Source organism: Martes martes (genome assembly GCF_963455335.1).
Source record: "Martes martes genome assembly, chromosome: 9".
In the NCBI taxonomy this organism is placed as follows: Eukaryota; Metazoa; Chordata; class Mammalia; order Carnivora; family Mustelidae; genus Martes; species Martes martes.
The window spans coordinates 62,191,716-62,211,963 of NC_137896.1; the positions used below are offsets into that span (position 1 = coordinate 62,191,716).

Consider the following 20,248-nt stretch of genomic DNA (forward strand, 5'->3'; position numbering starts at 1 on the left):
CGCCGGCCCCACTTCCACCCAGATCCAGGGAGAGTTCGCCCCCGGCCCCGGGAGCCAGGCCCCACCTCAGCGCTCCCACGGGATCCCCGCTCTAGCCCCGCCTCCGTCCGGCTCTGCTCCATCACGCTCCGGTAGCCCAGCGCCTCTGCGGCGAGTGAGGGAAAAAGCGAGGCGGGACTTCCGGCATTTGAAAAACTTCCGGCGGGAACCGGAAGATGCGGTCACACACACAGAATCCCGGGCCTTCTGACTCGCCGGGCGGGAAGGTGAGCTGAGCGTCCGCCTTGGCGGAGTTCCTGAGGGCTCGCGTGAGCCCGGAGATCGGGCTCCGGTCTTTCTGGGGCCATTTAAAAAGTTCGGAGCGCTCATTTGGGAAATAACATCCCTTTTTAAAGTGAGAAGTTTCATTACATTTAACGGTCTGCGGTCTCTATCTTCCAACCTACACCCGGAAAACCCCTCCTAGCTGCCTCGTGTCACCTGGCGCATCTTCTCAGTCAAATTTCAGCTCTTAGCGCGTAGGGGCAGACATGGGAAAACCCAGGCAAACTTAGATTGTTGCTGTATCTCAAGTCATCAGAGATGGGGGAGGAAGCACCCTTTTCACTAGCACATCATGGCCTTGTCCGCATCAGCGGCATCCTCAGCAGTGTGTCTGGCATATAGGAGGCGCTGAATAACTTGAGGAAAGGAATGAATGAATGGGAAATCTCTAGGCAACTTTCCTGGAGCCTCCCACGCACCAGAATGTTGTTAATATAATGTTTGTGGAACGGGAAGCAAGCCTAGTCTTGCTGTTTGGGGCTTTGGGTTCTAGATACAGAACTAGAACATAGGTTTTCCCTTTGAGTAAACCATTGCACCTCACTGAATCTCAGGCTTCTAATTAAAAAAAAAAAAAAAAGAAAGAAAGGACTATCTGATTTCTGAGGCTCTTTCCAGGTGTATTTATTTTTATTATGGATGGATGTTTGCTGACATTCCACCGCTCCTTTTCGTACCCAGCGAAGCTTATTTAGTTAGGTGCCTCTTAAAAAGTTGTTCCCTCTGCTCTTAAGATTTCTAATTGTGGGTTTCCCAATTTTAATGTAATATTTATGTGTCTGCAGGTTTCTTCAACCCCCCTTCGCTTGATTTTTACTTGCCCTAGTTTAGTGCCTCTGCCCTTAGTAATATCACAGCAACTGATTTTGAATATACTCATGTGTCCGCAGAGAAAAGACAAGTTTGAAAATGAAAAATATCAAGTCACTAAGAGTAGGAATGTTCTGTACCATCACCCTTTCAGAAGAAAAAAAGAGTGCCTGTGTGCTATTGCCTAAACTCTTAGGCAGTATAATAGTTTTTTGGGGAAAATGTATACTCCATGTTGTATATATTCTTACGGTCATTTAGTAAATAGTTATAGAGCAGCTGTTAAGTGCTAAGCTCTGTGTTATGCAGAAGTGATTAAGGCAAATGTGTTTTCTTTCTTCATGGTATTTACTGCCATGAAGTAAACATGGGGGATGCAGACAATAAACAAGGATAATTATAGATTGTGCTTTATATAGTACTGTATGAAGGAAGTAAATAGGGTCCTATAATAATATTATATCTGGGAGACCCATTTTAGGTCTGAAATACTGAGCTCTAAGAGATGAGAAAGAGCCAGCCTATTGATGAGCAGGGCTAATAGTGTTGCAGAGTGAACCTGAGATGGCAAAGAATCATGCTTATTACAGTGACTGAAACAAAGTCGTGACTGTGGGTGAAAAGCTGCAGCACATGGTAAATGTGGTTAGAAAGGTAGGCAGGGGTTAGTCCTGTAGGGTATTTTAAAGGCCATGGTAAAAAATATGATTTGATTCTAAGTGAAGAATGGAGTGTGAAGTCATTGAATGTTTTTTAAGCATTTTCTAAATGATCTTTTGGTTGATATGTGGAGAATGGGTAGTGAGGCTATTAGATATTGGGAACTAAAGACACACTGGAGATCATAGAAATTGAACCTGTATTTTGGTGGAAGAATTTATGTTATTTACTAGTAGACTAGTTGTGGGAGGTGAAAGAGAAAAAGATTTCAAGGCTTTGGCTTGCAAATGAAACTTTAGAGGGTGATAGATGTATTCGGTATCTCGGTTATGGAGATGTGTATACATATGCCAGAACTTACCAAGTTTGTACATTTTAAGCATGTACAATTTATTGTATATCAGTTATAGTTCAATGAAGTTGTTAAAAATTTTCCAAGGTTCTGGCTTAGCCATCCATTTAGGTGGATGATGGTGCCATTTACAGAGATGGGAAAGATGAATAGGAATGGGTTTTAAAACAAGAAATGGTTATCAAGATTTCATTGTGGATATGTTAAATTTTAGGTAATTTTGAGGCATCTGCATAGTTTCATAGGCAGTATGGACAGTTTATATGTAAATCTGTATCTTAGGAAAGATTTGGGGTGGAAGTATTAGGATTGTTATTAAGTAGGTGATAACAGATGTTTAAAACCATGGAAATGGATGGAATTTTGTCAATCTAACAAATCCTGTGATATAAAGAAAGGGAACAGAGGAGGAGTAGAGATGAAGAAACTGCTCCCAAGAACATTGCTTTTTAAACTGGAATATACCTGGTATAGGCAGTTTTTAATAAATAATTTCTAGTCCTTAGTTTCTGTATATACTCTTTCTAAAACTGATTTGTCTGAAATTGACTTATGTGCTCATGCACATTCTCTTCTCCCACCCCCCCCCCCTTTTTTTTTTGCAAAAATACACACATGCACGTGTATGAGGGGAGGGTAGAGTAGCCGGGAGAGGAAGAGAGAATCTTAAGCTGAGAACCCACTACAAGACTGGATCTCACAACCCTGAGGTCATGATCTGAGCCAAAAACAGGGTCTGAAGCTGAATTGACTGGGCCATCCAGGCACTCCCCCCACCACCTCCCTTTTCAAACTCATATTTATCTACTTGTCAAAAGGCAAGTTTACATCTTACTCATCTTTCAATGGTAGCATTGCTTCCAGGGTGCCTAATTAAGGGGCATTTGGAAGTGTTTGTTTCAGGAAAGTCTTTAGTGGTTAATCAAAGATTTTTGAGACTGCCAAGGGTTTGTCTACTCCTATTTTAAACCCATTTCTATTAAGGATGAAGTATGGAGTGAGAATTGGTACATGGTGGTCTGTAAGGGAGTGTTTTGAATTCAGGTATATTGTAGAATGCGTGATAGAGTAGAAGATTTGGTTGGGTTGTTTGTTAGGAAACAGTATGTTCAGGTTTTTATTTTGGGGCTGGTCAGATTGTCCAGAGAAGAGCCTTTGCATTCTCCCTGGAGGGTAAGGATTTGACTAGGAGCTTAGTGGGAGAAGAGGACTGGGGGGTGGGGGGCGGGGAAGGGTCCTCTATTTTTAGCATTCAGTCTGTATGGTTCCCATGCCCACAACTGTACTTGCTGTCCTCTAGTCTAGAACCTCTGTTTTATCCTCTCCAGTGAATAAACCTCCAGATGTTTTCCTGGGGCAGTTGCTTAATAGCATGAAGTAGAGTAGGGCCTGTCAAAGATATTTCTTTGCCTCAGGTAGCTTACATCAGCCCTTAATCCCTTCATCCATAGTTCCAAGGTATTAGGTACTGCTTTTTGTGATTTTTTTGAGGAAATCCGTTTGCTTCTGAAAAGCTCCCACTGCTGACTTGGAATTTTAATTTTCATGTAGTGAAATCTGTCTTTTTGGCTTCTGAAATTTTGAGTTATGCCTAGGAAAACTTATTCCCCCACCTCTACTCCAAATTATGAAAATGATCATCTTTATTTTTGGTAGTACTTTTATAGTTTTATTTTGTACATTTTAAGTCATTAGTTGGTGTGGAATATATTTTTGTTCAAGGTGTAGCTGTAGGACTTAAATACTCGTTTTCCTCCAAAGGGATAACTTGTTGTTAATGCCAGTTGTTGAATAATTTATTTCTGCCCTGATTTGAAATGCTACCCTATCATACACTAACTTTCTCTGTTTGCATTTTTGTTTTATTGTGGTAAGGTACATGTGATACAGAAATCAAAAATTACCCATTCCTTTATGATCAATATCTAGAAGCACTTGTTTGAGGAAGGATAACCTACATAAACATAAAATGCCGCAAAGGGGGGTGAAGGAAAAGATGGAAAATTATCCTGTCTGCTTCCTGGAAACACTTTTCCTTTTGTTCTCCTGCTTTACTCTGTGTGCTCTCTTGGCTAATAGTTCTACACTTCTTGGAGTTAAGTTATAGAACCGAGGGCACATGTTCTATTTTTTTGAGAACTCTGGTATTTCTGTGAGAAATTCCTTTCTCCTCTGAGTGGAAGTTAGAACCAGAGGCATTATAACATATGACTGGTTTAGAAACTTTTTAAAAGGGTTCCAAGCATGCCAGAGTCTCATGTAGTTTTGTGGTTTGACATACACTCTTAGGTGATAAAATTTATTAGCTAAAGTGAATTTGCTTACTTCCTGTATTACAGGATGTCTCTGGTTATTTGTCTCAATTTCTTAAAGAGCTAGGCCTTTGAATTTGGTAAATATTTTCTAGTGACATTTGTGATTAATTTATTTTCAAATGTCTTACTTAAGTACTGTATATTTTATTATAAGGGAATGGATTATCTTGTTTCAGGAATAATCTGGCTGCTTATGCAGTCTGTTAACATTGTTTATTTGACTGTCAACTTTGAAGAAAGGCCTTTCTTTTATATTGTGAGAAGATAGAGAAGTGGGGAAATACTTCTTACAGTTTACTAAAGGATCTTATAATTTGCTGACTGATGAGCCATTTAATAGCACTGGTGGTATATGCAAGCATATAACTCTAAAGAAACTAAAAATTGTCACCCTGTTGGAGCTTATATTTTTCTGAAGATGGTACATACTCATCAGGCTCTTAAACTATTCGAAGGCTGTTAGCTGCTCTTATAGTTGGCAGTGTGTGGGAGGGGAAGCCAGTGTTCAGAGTTTTGAATGCTGCTCATTTCTTTTTCCCCGTGACATTTCTTAACAGCAGAGCTATTGAAGCATTAGTTTTGAATGGCACATCACTTGGTAGACAACATAAGTGATCAGTCATTCAAGTGATTCACATCATTCTGATTTTATGTTCTGTGTCTTCCAGATGTCATCGTTGCCAAGAAGAGCAAAAGTAAAGGTCCAGACTGCGGTATCCAAAGATGAATTCTCTTCCTTGTCTGAATTGTAAGCATTTGGTTTCAAATGGGGTTAGGAGAATGATGTATATTTTAAGGAGGAATGTGTTTTGTCACTACTGTAAGTTATTTGGGTTGAAGAAAGCTGTATCTGTTTCATTCATTCATGAGACAAATGTTTATTGAATTCTTGTTGCGTGTCAGGCTCTGTTTCAGTGTTGGTGTTAAAGTATTAACTAGGAGAGGGAAAGTAACCAACTAAATATGTAACATGATATATACATAGCATGTAAGGTCCATGAAAGCAGGAAGTTTTCTATTGCTTCAGAGAAGGGTTTCCCAAACTCAGTGCTACTGATCAGATAATTCTTTGCTGTGGAGACTGTCCTTTGCATTGCAGGATATTTAGCAGCATCCCTGGTCTCCACCAACTAGATGCCAGTCACATCTCCCTAGTTATGATAACCAAAAATGTTTCTAGACATGGCCAGATAGTCCTCATGGGGGCAGAATTATCGACAGTTGAGAACCTCTGCCTTAGAGCACTGTAGTGTTTGTGCCCTGAAGATATTTGTTAAATAAGTGACTCTAAAGGAACATAAAACGGGGCAAGAGAAAGCATGGTCAGTGGTTCTGGGCAGGGGACATCTTGGATATAGTATTCAGGAAAGTTCTTTTGGAGGATGTGGCAAGAGATCTAAATGAAATTTGGAAGTACAACTTGTAAAGATCTGGGGATGGGGTTCCAAGCAGAGGGAGCAGCAAGTGCAAAGCCCCTATGGCAGGAACAAGCTTGGTGTGTTCAGGGAACAGTAAGACCAATGGCCAGACAAGAGTCTCCAAGGCAGAGAGTGATTGGAAATGAGATTGGAATGGGCAGGACCTAATAGGCCATGACAGAGTGTTATGGTCTTATTTGAAGTGCTGTAACTGAACCAACATGAGTTTGCTCCTTGGGGAGTCACAGGTGCACCAGGTGAAGTTGTCACATAAAGTAAACTTTATTTGCAGCAAATAAAGAGATCACAGGGAATAGCTTTCAAAGCTTTCAAAGAGAGTGAATGGGTACCTTTTGTTAAGGGTTAATAGGGAAGCCTTGTCATCTGTGTAGAGGCAGGCACCAAGTCACGTGTGTACCTTAAGGAATCATGCCTGTATGTACATCATATGTCATGTAAATAAGGCTGAGCCTCCTCTTTGGGCAGAGATTTTAGTATTATGATGAGGTAAAGGTAATTGCCAGTCATTCCAGGGGTTTCTCCAACCTTCATCTGTGCAGGTGCGAGTCAGAGGTTTAGCTCAAAGGGTCTGAGTGGTCTGGGCCAGTGAGAGGTCTGGTCAGGGCAGTTGCCATCACCTGAAGAGTAGTTTTGGGTTTCATTTGCCTGAATTAAGAGGTAAGCTGGAAAGAAGAGCTTAAGGAAAAATGTGAACAAAGCATGTGGTCAATAAGGATCAGGTGTTGGGATCTAGCTGGTGACAATAGGTTGGAAAGCAATCGGAAGGCTTGGGGCAGGGATGTGTCATGCTCTGGTTTACATTTGTAAAAGATCATTCTGGTTTCTTGATGGAAAACAGACCATAGGGGAGCAAGAATGGAAGCAGGGGGTCAGTTAAAGAGATTGCTGTAGAAGCCTAGGATCCTAGAAGTGAAAGTGGGGGAAAGTAGTCTAATTTGGGATATATATTAAAGATAAAGAAGACAAGATATGCTGGGATTAGATTTGGGGTGTGAAGGAAAGACAGGAATTTGGGGAAGACTGGAAGAGGATCAGGTATGACGGTAGTAAAATCAGGGGTTCTGTTTTGGACTTGGTAAGTTTGAGATGATTGTGAGGCACCCAATGAAGGTAGATACACAAGTCTTGAGCTCAGGTCAAGTAGGAAATAGAAAATTGAGATTCCTCTCTATTCCACTGTCAAATACGACAAAGTCATCTAGTAGGAGAGCTTAGAAGAGTGCTGAGGAATGAGTCTTAGAGGATCCCATCATTGAAAAGTTGGGGAGAGGAAGAGCAGTAAGCAAAGGGACAAGGAGAAACTAGAGAAGCTGCCAGGGAAGTAGGAGGAAAACCAGGGGAGTGAAGACCCTGGAAAGACCTGGAAGGTGTGAAGGATGTGTCATAAGTGAGGGCCAGATGCCAGTAATAGGTCAGATATGATTAGTGGGAGATGACTAGCTGTCTTAAAACTGCCTCACATATAATAAAATAATACCTATTCTTACGTTTTTCTTTCTGATACCTGAAAGCCCTTTTGTGTCTGTCATGTGACTTTCACAGTGGTCCCCTACATTGTGAAAGTCACATGACAGACACAAAAGGGCTTTCAGGTATCAGAAACTGGGGTCCATGCTCATGTTGGATGGAACTGGGGTGGAATAAAGTCTTAGTTTGGAGATAGTATGAGCAGAATCCTGATTTTCTGTTTCCTTAGTTTTCTAATTCTCCTTCCTTTCAATGCCACTGCTATCTGTTATGGGAGTTTAAATGATTTCGTTTGTTTTTGCCTACTCTTAGGCTTTAGTTTGCATCCGCCTCTGAAGAGAACTCCCTGGGGGGGTGGGGGAGAACTATCAGTGGCCTGACCTAGGAGAGCATAATATAAGAAGTCATTTAATCAGGTTTTTGCCTCCAGGCAGAACTTGAACCCTTCAGAAAGCCAGATATTCCTATTTACCAGCCTTGGTGAAGGAAGTGGTTGTCCTTCCCACCAACACTGACCTTTTACATTGGGGTAGACATAGATTTAAGTGGGTTGGCAGGAGCATAACGTTCTTTCACCAGAGTGCACGTGACTATTCTTCCTCTGCTGTTGCTGTGAGTTCGATTCATGGGTTGTTAGAAAGTACTGCAGTTGCACCTGATCCCATCCAATCAGCAAACAAATCCATTCTGTGAAAGGGAAAAACGAAAAATTGAAGCATTTGGAAGGGTCTTAGTGCTGGCTTTTTATGTAATTTAGGGTGTTTCCTAGCACCATTTCCCATTTCTCACATTGGTTTGAGTAACTTTAAGTAAATTTGATTACCACTTAGGAAATTGTTTAAGCACTTTTCACTGTTATAATGGCAAACATTACAATGACTATGGTGGGACACCACCCAGTAAATTGCTTAAGGTAATAAATGGTTTCCTCTGTTTTGAATGTGTGTGTGTGTGTGTGCGTGTGTGCGTGTGCCGCCCGCGCACGCAGAGTGAGAGGGGAATAGAGAGACCTGTGATTCATAGCATATCAGGGGCTATTTTTACTTTGGTCCTTGATCAACTCTTGTTTTAGTACTTAGCTGTATCTGTTCATAGCCTGTGCTCACATCACTGCATTTTGTATTAAACACCTCCTACCTCCTACCTTTTTTTTTCTTTCAAGAAGCATGTCTCTTTTGCCTTTGATATTTGGCTTCATTTTTCCTAGAGATTTTTCTGTCAATTTACTTCTAGATCGTCTGCTTCTGAAGAAGATGACAAGGAAGATAGTGCGTGGGAGCCCCAAAAGAAAGTCGTCAGAAGTCGTAAGCAGCCTGTTCCCAAAGAATCCAAACCAAAGAGGGTTCCACGATTAAAGAAGACCACTCTACAGATCAGTGATGGCTCAGAAGGCGTGGCTGTTAAGGAGGAGCTGGTAGGTGCTTTAATTGGGTGAAGGGAACACTGTAGTGCCTTCCTGATTGGTGATGCTACTTTCTCCTTACAGAGAGCGGGACAGAGTAGGTAGTTGACAAAAGTATAGGGCAGTGGCATTCTCTACCATGAGCTTTAGTAGTATTTATCGTTAGACTCACTGTGTTCGAAGGGAAAGAATATTTGTCAACTGACATATTGATGTATTTTGCTATAAGCAAATGCTGTATCTATACAAATCTGGATTAGAACACAACAACAACAACAATCAATTATAGGCTTTGTTGCATTACAAAAAGAGTTGTGCATTTCCAAAATCATTCTCTGTGGTATTCCTTTAAGAAACTGCTTCCATGGTACATTTGAAATAATACTCTTTTAATATGCTGTAGAAGCCTGACTTTTCAGGGACACATTTATTGTGTATAGTAGAGGACATTATATTGTACCTTGCTCTGCTCTTAGATAGGGCTTTTATTTAAATCAGTCTTTCTCCCGTTATCCAGTACTTCTGTTTCTTCATCTTTATATACAAGCTTTTCACTGAACACACTTGAATTGGTGAACAGGCTTTACCTAGAGCTGAGAAAGTATTAACATCTATCATCTTATTGGCAAAATTTGGAGGTTTTTCATTAAGCGTGGTATGGTTGCACCTAAAAGTAGCTTGATTGCCTAACCTACGAAATATCTATTAGTTCCGTGGCTTTTGGCATTAGTACCATAAAACCTTGGAGAATCTGATAAAAGTTATGAACCCTCTCTTCAGCAGAATGTGCACATGCCTAGCTTCTAAATATTAAAATATAGCTCAAGAAGGTATAGCTTAAGAACCCTTGTCATGGTGATTTCTTGATCCTTCCAGTGATGCTTAGTTATATGTGTATAAAAAAGAATTAGAATAGAAACTCTTTCACTTAAGAAACATTCTGGGGGGTTTTTAGAATTTCTTTCAGAATTGCCAAAATTCACACATTTTATACCTTAGCAAAAGCACATTGAGCATGTTAGAAGACTATTCCATTAGGTTTGGCGCTCTGCTCTGCCGTAGCCACCACCGAACAAAATAATTGAAAACCTTATTTTGGGTAGAATGAGAATCAGTAGCCTCCTTATAATTTTATTTTTAGCAAACATCACAGACAAAATTAATTGTTAGTCTCTTCCTCTCTATGTTGCTGGCATTTACCAACCTACTCGCCACTCTAGTCACTGAAGACTTTTGCTCAGCTCCATTTCATGTCTCCTCTCTGCCACCTTCTGCTGTTGTTCTTGGTGATTTCTCCTCCACTGGGATGCAATCCCTGATGCCTTGGTTCTTTGACCTCCTCATCTCCAGGGACTGTGTCTTCTTCTCTGCCTTTACCACCCCTCTTGTGAGCTCAGCCTGAATCTTGCCATCATCAGAAACTGTGCTATTGACATTCCTTTCCAAGCATCCTGTGTTTGGAGCACCATCTTACCATTTTCTGTTCTCCTAGTTCACTGTTCAGGTGCCATCATGGCCACACTTTTATAGCCTTATCACATCTTCTCCTTGGTAGCTCTCAACCCAGGGAGCTTGAAAAAAATGCCCCTGTCCTAGACCATTTAAATCTGGAAAGAATTCTGAGGGTGGGGATGGGCCCAGGCCTCAGCGGTATTGTTTGCCTGAAGCTCCTCAGGTGATTTCTGTGGACAGCCAGGGCTGAGGGCTACGACCCAGTCCTTGGACTGTAGCATTTCCCCAGATCTGCTTCATGGATCACCATCAGTCAGCCCTTTTCTTTTCCTACCTTACCTAGTCTTGACCACATAACCTCTCGTTTAAACCACTTTTTATTAGTCTCACCAGTTTTGCCCTTCTTTCCTTCAGTCGCACATGGCTGATCAGACCTGACACTGGGTGAGCCATTGCCTCTGCTCTGCCAGCACAGAGCAGCTGACTGTTGCTGAAACAACCTTGACCTAATTTGTTTTCCTTTAGATTCATAATCTCAGACCTCAAAATTACACTAAAAATACCTGGTAGACCCATTTTTTTCCTCCGGCGGATTTGTTTTTCCAGTTTTTTCTTGTTTCTTAAACTTCCTAAATTCCTTTCTCTCCCTCTCAGCTGATGACATTGCCTTTTACATATTTAAAAATTCATGAAGCTCCTCATTATCTCACAACCAGGCTAGCTATATTTGTGTTCCTTTTCTATCCTGTTACGGTGGAGTACATGTCATCCCCCTGTCCAGGATTAGTCCCACCACTGGGTCTGTCATTGCCGTCCCCTCTTCCTCAAGGTCTGTGTGTCTTTAGTCATCCCCTTTCTTTTCTCTCTTCAACTTTTCTTCCAGTGACTCAATTGCTACAGAGTATAAAAATGCTCTTTTAAATCTAATTTTTAAGAAGCCTCCCTTCAACTCCTTTTCCCTCTCCAGTTATCTGTTGAGCTCACATAGTACAACACAAGCCGGGGCCAAGGCCTGCTGACTGATCTGCCTGGAAAAGACACAGTGAGCCACTTTTTTGCTTTGGACAGTTGACTGCTTTGAGAGATGGCAAAAAGAATAGTCAAATTCTTCTTGGAGTTTTGGGTTTAGTCATAGGCTACATAATAACCGTGTGGAGTGTTAAGGCTGATTAAAAAAAAAAAGGTGAGGGCAGAAGAAAATGAACTTTGATTATTCAGACTGCCAAAGAATCAGGTTGAACATAAGGAAGAAAAATGTTCTCATGGAGGCTTACTAAACTTGAAACAGGCTATAGAATCTTAGAAGCTTAGAATCACTGAGACAGGCTATAGAATCTTAGAAGCTTCATAAAATAGATATTTCCCTATGTTTTCAATAGTTTAGATCTACCTTTTTCAAACTTTTGGTCTTTGAACCCCTTTACACTCTTAAAATTTGCTGAGGACCCCAAGGAACTTTTGGTTATGTGGGTTATTGATATTAATATTTACCATATAAAAATTGAAAATGAGAAATTTAAAATATTGATTAATTTTTTTAAAAACCTATTACATGTTAATGTAGCTAAATTTTATTTTAATGAAAAATAAGTATATATTTTCCTAATCAACAACAAAAAATTAGTGAGAAGAATGACATTGTTTACATTTTTGCAGATGTCTTTAATGTCTTATTTCACTTACTAGAATATAACTGAAATGTATAAACAAAACCTGCTTCCACACAGATATGTCTTTGCAAAAGGGAGATGCATTTTAAAAGCTTATTTGATGCGGTACCAAAACTCAGTGAGTGGTAGTTTCTTAAAAGTTTGTTTCATTGTGAAATCTGAAACCATGTTAATGAACTTCTTATACTCTACTACATTAAAATCTACTGGTTCGTGTTATTTGAATGGGTCTTTTACCCATGCATGATTTTGTGACATAAATTGATCATTTGGAAAATATCGGTTCACTGATTTATGGAGATCCTGCGGATTTTTATCATCTTTCATTACCTGGTGTCAAAAAACCACATTTGTTAGTATAACCTCCAGTCTCATCACACTGTTGGGAAGCTGTCAAGTTCAGAGTGGATACAATTTCCAAAATTCTAATTTTCACTTTAAAGCCTGAAATTTACTGTTGGTTGCAAATGTCAGGTGTTTCCTTCAGGTGACAGTCACAGGTCATTTCTGGAAAAGTGTCCCAAGTCTGAATAACCATAGTTTGTCAGTCATTATTTCAAGTAAAAATGCCACTTTCTGGAAAAAGAAGCTGGTTCAGTTCACAACTGAAATGGGTGCATGCAAGCTTTTGTTCGAGATGACCACTGCACATCTGTATGCCTTGGCATGCAGCTGAAGTGTTCTTTGTGTACTCACCATTTCAGCATGGAGTGGTGTGTTTTCAAGGACTGAAACTATAAAAATCAATACTTTTTATTTATTTATTTACTTATTTATTTTATTTTAATGTAGGCTCCACACTCAGTGTAGGGCTTGAACACAGCACTCTGAGGTCAAGAGGCACATTCTCTACTAACTGAGCAAGCCAGGCGCCCCTAAAAATGAGTAATTTTTAACTGCATTGTTAAGTGAAACTCACATCGTTTTACTGTAAGAGTGTGGCAGTGAAGGGAACAGTGACTGCTAGTACTGCTTGGTGCCATTGCTCTTGTACTTTCAGAGAAATGTCAACAAAAGAAGGCAGATCATGTCTTGGCCTTATGAATAGAGTGCGGCTTTGCAGAGCCCCTGAAAGGCTCTGCGGACAACACTGAGAAACACTAGGTAAATCTTGCCTGAAGACTCCAGAGAGGATACCTTTCAAGTGTCTTTATGATTGTTGACTTTTCTTATTTTCCTCTCGGTTGTTGTACTTTTTCTTCATTTCTTTGTCTACTTCCTTCTCCCTCTCCTAGGAGGTAGTCTAGATACAGTAGCAGTGGTACTGATGGTGGGATCTGCAGATGTTTTCGTGCTTCCCAGCAGCCAGGCAACATGCTTCACACTACGGCTGTGTGAACTTACTCAATCCTCACCACCACCCCTCAAGGCGTGTGCTATTACCATCCTGATTTTATAGATGAGAAAGCCACAGCAAGAAATGTGAAGTGATTTGCTCATGGGTAATAGATAGTATGAGATGGAACTGGGTTTCTAAGTTAGCGACATGATTTTGTCAGCATTTCAGAAACCGAAACATCTCTCGTGAGTGGTTTTACCTCAGCTGTGCTCATAAGAGGGGTGTGTAAAACCAGAGTATTGATTTAATAATTAACGATTTGATATAATAATCACAAGGACATGAAATTTTTCTGACTGGTATTATCTCTCCTCAGAGGCTGAAGTAAGTAGGCACTTAAATAAGAATCAGAGATTTACTCAATGAGCATGGATCCAGATTGGGAGAATTAGATAAATCCATTCTTTCGGATTTATTGAATGCCTCCTGTGGTCTAGGCCTTATGTTTGTCACAAGGACATCTGATGTTTTAAATGCATGAATCTAAGGTAGTGTGATGGATTCATCTCAGGAGGGCTGTCTTAACCATTGCGACCAAAATACTCAGAGTCTGTTTGCTAAGCTATCCTCTTCCTTTTACATTGCTTAGAAGAATGCTGATCATATTTGCTTTTTTACAATTCCTCTTGTTCTGCCCCTCTATGGTTGCAGCCCTCTGTATGGCTGACACCTTTCTTTTACTATATCAAGTCATTTGATCAAGTTATATCAACTCTTACAAACCTATGCGTCATTCTATTTTTATATCTCTGTTCTTATCCATTATGTTTCAGCTAAAAATGTAATACTCAGAGGGTTTCTAATGTACATCATCTCCAGGTTAGGTGGTGGTGGGTGAGTTTAAGGATGGGGATGTTGTAGTTCACAGTATTTTCAGTAGTCAGTAATTCTGGAAAAATACTTGATAGGAGAGAAAATTGAATTTTGACTAAAAAATAGTTTGGGAGTTCTTCTTTTAGTTGAGTTGGCACCATCAGCATCTATTTAGGTAACCGGAAACAGGCTAGCCTGTGAAACTGTAAACTCCATGCAGGTAGGGACTGTATGTTATTTATCACTCCAGTGCCAAATGAATGCCAACTGTCATTCCTTCACACCTTCGCTGTTGCGAAGGCTGGGGGTGGTGGAGAGAGTGGCTCCTGGACACTAGTGTGGACTACTGTGTAGATTCCTCCTAAAAAAAAATGCCTGACACCACTCTGTTGTCATGCTGTGTTTTCTTTTCCTGGTGTTCTTCATGAATTGATGGCAGGTTTAGCCTGCTGTGTTTTCTGAGTATGTGAGTGTTACTTTTTTCCCCCCAAAGGTTTGACTTTTGGTTGCAAGTTTTATTTTTTATTTTTAAAAGATTTTATTTATTTATTTATTTGACAGAGAGAGAGACAGCGAAAGAGGGAACGCAAGCAGGGGAAGTGGAAGAGGGAGAAGCAGGCTTCCTACCCAGCGGGGAACCTGATGCAGGGCTTGATCCCAGGACCCTGGGATCATGACTTGAGCTGAAGGCAGATACTTAATGACAGAGCCACCCAGGTGCCCCTGATTGCAAGTTTTAAATCTTGGTTTTTTTTCCAGCTTCCATAAACTTATCCTTTACTAGTTTTTAAAAAATGAAACATTTTATTTCTAGATAATTACAGATTCACATGCAGTTGTAAAATATAATACAGAGATTGTGTACCCTTTAATTTCTTCCAACCGTAACATTTTACAAAACTATAGTAAACTATCATAACCAGGATATTTACATTGACAAAATCCAGGGACCTTATGAGATTTCTCCAGTTTTTTTGTATTCATTTATTTGTGTATTTCTGTATGTTTAGTTCTGTATAATTTTGTCACCTGTATGCATATGTGTATCCACCATCCAGAATGGTTCCATCACCACAAGCATCCCTAGTACTGCCTAGTATTTGCCTTTTTGTAGCCACACCTACCTCCTTTTGGACCCTTACCCCCATATCTGACCCTCCTGTAACCACTAATTTTTTCGGGAATGCTAAATAAAGCATAAATCATTAATGTTATGTCAATTTTAAAGTATGTAACTTTTTGCAGTTGCGTTTTCCCTCATTCAACATAATTTCCTTGAGATTCTTCGAAGTAATTGTGTGTATCAGTAATTTTTTTATTCCTGAATAATATTCCAGGATATTTAGTTTTTATCTTTTAATTTTCATGTGTTCTGTTTGTGGTTTGATAGAATAACTCTGTGGCTATTGCTGATGTTGATTTGGAAGACAGAAAAAATAAATTGGATAGCACGAAGACTCTGAAAACAGCAAAGACAAAACGGAAGAATTCAGCTCAGTCATCTTTGGGTCAGAGGACCAAAAAGCTGAAAGTTGATGAAGAAACCGACATGGCCAACAGTACAGAGATGCCATCCACGAGCACCGTGTGGGAAAGTGTGTGCAAGAAGGAAGAGAATGAAGATGACTTTACATTTGGTCAGTCCCCTTTAAAGAAAGTGAAGACCGAAGCATGTCCTCAGGGGCAGCCCGTGAGGTTTCCAACAAATACCAACAACATTAAAGAGGAGGTGGAAATGAACTGGGACATAGTACAGGTATGTGCAGTCATTTAGTTTGTGGGGTTCCTTTCTTTTTGACTAGGATAGGAATGGCACTGGCTAAGGAAAGGGTTGGGAATTTTCAGGTCTCTTTTCAGTTTTTCTAGTGATTTCTGGAGGCTTTGGCCACTGGTTCTTATCCTAGGTATGCTGTTTCGTTTTATAGCTCATCATCATCAGCTCTTGAGCTAAGAGCTGTGACCTCAGGCAAGGTGGGTTTCTGCCATGGTGTTTTGGTGAACATGCACTGTATAGAGATACTGCACCAACAGACCAGGCCCTCATAAGTTCATTGTGAAGATTTTGTTTTGAACTTAGACTGTATTTCCCGATCAAAGTAGTGTGAGTGATTAGGACATTGACCATTAATACAGCTCTTCTTCTTCTTTTTTTTTTTTTAAAGATTTTATTTATTTCTTTGACAGACAGAGATCACAAGTAGGCAGAGAGGCAGGCAGAGAGATAGGAGGAAGCAGGCTCCCTGCTGAGCAGAGAGCCTGATGCGAGGCTCGATCCCAGGACCCTGAGATCATGACCTGAGCCAAAGGCAGAGGCTTTAACCCACTGAGCCACCCAGGTGCCCCTACAGCTCTTATTCTTAATGTAATATTGTAATATACTGTAAACAGGGTTTAGAAATTTCTTAGGAAAAATCTAGCTGAATTCCAACTTGAGCTGCCTTGGATTTCTCCCAGTTTCTTGTTTGGTTTTAGGGATGGCAGAAAAGACCTGAAGAGTGACTTTTTTTTTTTTTTTTTTAATTTTATTTATTTGACAGAGAGAAATCAGAGCTAGGCAGAGAGGCAGACAGAGAGAGGGGGAAGCAGGCTCCTGCTGAGCAGAGAGCCCGATGCGGGGCTGGGTCCCAGGACCCTGAGATCATGACCTGAGCCGAAGGCAGAGGCTTAAACCACTGAGCCACCCAGGCGCCGCTGAAGAGTGACTTTTAAATGGTGATTCTCAACCTTCTGTCTGTGCCAACACACTCTGGGGACATTTCACACTTAATTATGGTAGTGCCCCTCAGGGCAAATGTGTATGACCTCCTTCCCTCTTGTCTGTATCATGGTGATTCTGATAGGTACTCCTTCCCCTTCTGTGAATTACTGCTCTAGAGCCCAGGGCCTCTGCTTGCTCCAGCTGCTACTTCTCAGTCTGTGTTTAGCTGTGTGTTAACCTTTTTCTTCAGAGGAATTTTTTCCCCCCATGTTGTCTCTTCTGTTACCTACTAGTAGAACATCACCGATAACTCTTAATTTTGATTTTTCTCTTCTCTGGCCGACTAAGGAGTAGAATGTTGCCTCAGAGCTTTCTTCTCATCCTTGTTCCTGAACTAAACAGTCCAAAGTTTCTTGGAGAAACAGTATGTCACTGGGCTCCTTTCTGTACCATTGTTTTCTTTATTCACTTAGGCCTACTTTAACTTTTTTTGTGTTTTCTCCCTGTCCCCACCCCATACAAGGACATGTTTTAAAAGAATGGTCATGGACCATCTGCATCAGATTCACCTGAAGGCTTTCTTGAAAGGCAGACCCCTTGCTTAGTTTCAGTCCACACTCACAGGGGCAGGTGGATGTTTCCCATTTCCTTTTCTTTTCACTAAGACTTAGAAGCTGATGTCTCTACTATTGACATAAATCTGCTTCTAATCTTGGACAGGCAGCAGGAAGGAGGGAAGAAGGTTTCAGAGACCATGAAATGTCTTGAAATACAGAGATAAGTTCTTCAAGGTTAAGGGCTGCTTACCCTATGACACTTTGCTTCACACCCATCCCCTAAGCTGTGTAACAGAGAAAGAGATGAAAATGGTCCTGCCTTAGCCATTATCTCTTAATTATAAGTGATAGAAACTTACTTCTAATGATCTGAAGCAGGAAAGAGTTTATTACCAAGGACATGGGGTCTTTCAAAGAATGGAAGGGTCAAAGTCTCCCAAAGGCCTTGAACCAGAAATTGAAAAACTGTGAGGACTCGAGGAAGGCTATTTCTCAGTTTTCTCTTTCTTTTCAGTTCCAAGCATTGTTTTCTCTTCCTCCTCCTTATTGGAAGTGATTTTTTGACAGTTCAAACAGGACTGCTCTTGGGATCTGGCACTCCTTGCTTGTGAGTTGGGAGAAATGGCTGCTACAGCTGCCACCTTCCCCAGGCACCCTGACAACTAGTAAGCTCAGCATTTTCTAGATGGCTTTAGGGGTTGCCTGGGAAACTTTAGGTGTGATTTGCATTTGGGTTTTTTTGTTTAACCAGCTGCAGTCTTCCTTGTCCAATATACAGTTACTTTTTCAGATAATTCTTGTGGTATATGTGGATTTCTTTTTCTTTCCTTTCTCATTCTTCCATAAACAGCAGAGAATAATTTTATCTTGGCACTGCATTCCTGCTTCCAAACATGGTTGACAGCAGTGGCAGGTGGTAGGGGAGAGGAGACTGAGTAGAGTGAGAGTCACCAGTGCTGAGTCCAACAGTCAGGAAGGCCTTGACCCTTTGGATGAGGATTAGACTCATTGAAATGCCTGTGATATGTGTATTATCTGCCACAAAACAAGATATGTGGCCAAGTTCTTTGGGAAAATACTGAAAGATACCTAGTTAATAAGGTATTGTCAATGGAAATTAATTGTATAGAGATTATTAATCATTACTAATTGATCATGTGGGAGATGTCATTTCTATTTCCTTCATTTTGTGTGCAGTTCCCCATATCCCCTGTCCACCATGTCATCATGATCCTTTGTTTTTTCCCTTCACGGTGTGTTTCTCAACTCTGAAAATTCAGCTGCTTTTTCAGGAACATCACCATCTTATTTGGGGAGAGAAAACTGCATTGCCAATACTTAAGTACTTAAGTTACTTATAGACTTTATGTGTAAACATACTTTGTGTCCATTTCTTACTCAGAAGCGGGGATTTCCAGATCCCTTTGAGCAGAGGCAACCTATTCTTCAGCCCTTTTCCCCAAACTGCAAATGTGTGGTCGCAATCAGAAACTAGTTTTCGTTAAGGAACATTATATAATTATGCAAGTATGATATACATACCGTGACCTTTTTTAGAATTTGAAGAGGTGACTAGCCACAACCAGTTTTTGAGAAAATTAAATGCTTCAAAATGGTGATTGCTATTAGAGTGTCTTTTATTTTGAGGGGGCTGGGAGTAAGGAGTGGAGTAGCCGCATATGTTAGTAAGGTTTGCCAGATTAGAGAGGAAGAGCAAGCCAGACTGTCTTTATTAGCCATATTTCTTGCAAGAGATGATGGGAAATGGTGTGGGTGAAGAAACCAGGGGATGACAAAATTAGGGAAAGAAGTGGGACTGCAAGGAGGTAAGTGTGTCTGAGTTGGCTTTCTCACTGCACTTCTGCATGTAAGCACACACCATCCATTAGGTTACCTGTTTGTTCCAGGAGGGATTAAGTGAAACAATTGCATTAGCTCTTTTTGTTTTTATGATTTAGCCGGTATTTGTTATGGGCTTTAAAACACATCTGTTTTTGTTTTTTTTTTATGATTTTATTTATTTGTCAGAGAGAGAGAGAGAGAGAGAGAGAGCACAAGCAGGAGGAGAGGCAGGCAGAGAGAGAAGCGGGCTCCCCACTGAGCAGGAAGCCTCATGATGTGGGACTCAATCCAAGGCTCTGGGATCATGACGTGAGCCTAAGGCAGACAGTTAACCAACTGAGCCACCCAGGTGTCCCCCCAAAAATCTATTTTTTTAAAAGATTTTTATTTATTTATTTGACGGAGAGAGAGAGATCCCAGGTAGGCAGAGCAGCAGGCAGAGAGAGAGGGGGAAGCAGGCTCCCCGCCAAGCAGAGAGCCTGATGCGGGGCTCGATCCCAGGACCCTGAGATCCCGACCTGAGCTGAAAGCAGTGGCTTAACCCACTGAGCCACCCAGGTGCCTCAAAAATCTATTTTTGAAGTATATATACTTCTACTTTGAAGTATATATACTATTTTGGAGTATATATACTATTTTGGAGTATATATAGCTTATTAATGTTCAAAAGTAACAAGCTTCCAGATGAAAAAACAGAACCTGATCAGCACCCTATAATCCCCTTTATATGGTTTTCCAGTCTCCTATCCCCTTTCCTTTAACCACTCGTTTAACTTCTAACAGCATAGTTTTTCCTTTTGCAGTCTTTAAGGAAGCTTCTGTGTGTGAAAAGATAAGTAATATAATAAAATAAATAGGCAGGGCTAAAGAGAACAGCAGGAATCAAAAACTTTTGAGAAAGGAGGTGTCGAACTGCTGATTGGGGAATGATTTTGAGTAGAGAATTCTATCTCTCAGTTCTACTCATTAGAGTAGAATTTAATTTAATTTTAGTTCTATTAAAATATAGATGCCACCAGGATGATTAAGGCTATAGTTTGTTGATACTCAGATACTTTCTTTTTTTAACTGAGGGAACGGGAATATAGATTAGAGGAGTAAATCTCAG

General features: G+C 40.5%; 1 protein-coding gene across 1 annotated transcript in view; it reads left to right on the plus strand.

The window, feature by feature from the left end:
• The first annotated feature begins 219 nt into the window (after positions 1-219).
• The window catches only part of SRBD1 (S1 RNA binding domain 1), a 195,780-nt gene continuing 175,751 nt past the window's right edge, over positions 220-20,248 (plus strand). The window contains exons 1-4 of the mRNA XM_080813290.1: positions 220-266; positions 5,130-5,209; positions 8,601-8,781; positions 15,434-15,799. Of these exons, the coding sequence (XP_080669416.1) occupies positions 5,130-5,209; positions 8,601-8,781; positions 15,434-15,799 (627 nt within the window). The 5' untranslated portion in view covers positions 220-266. The remainder of the gene's footprint in view (positions 267-5,129; positions 5,210-8,600; positions 8,782-15,433; positions 15,800-20,248) is intronic.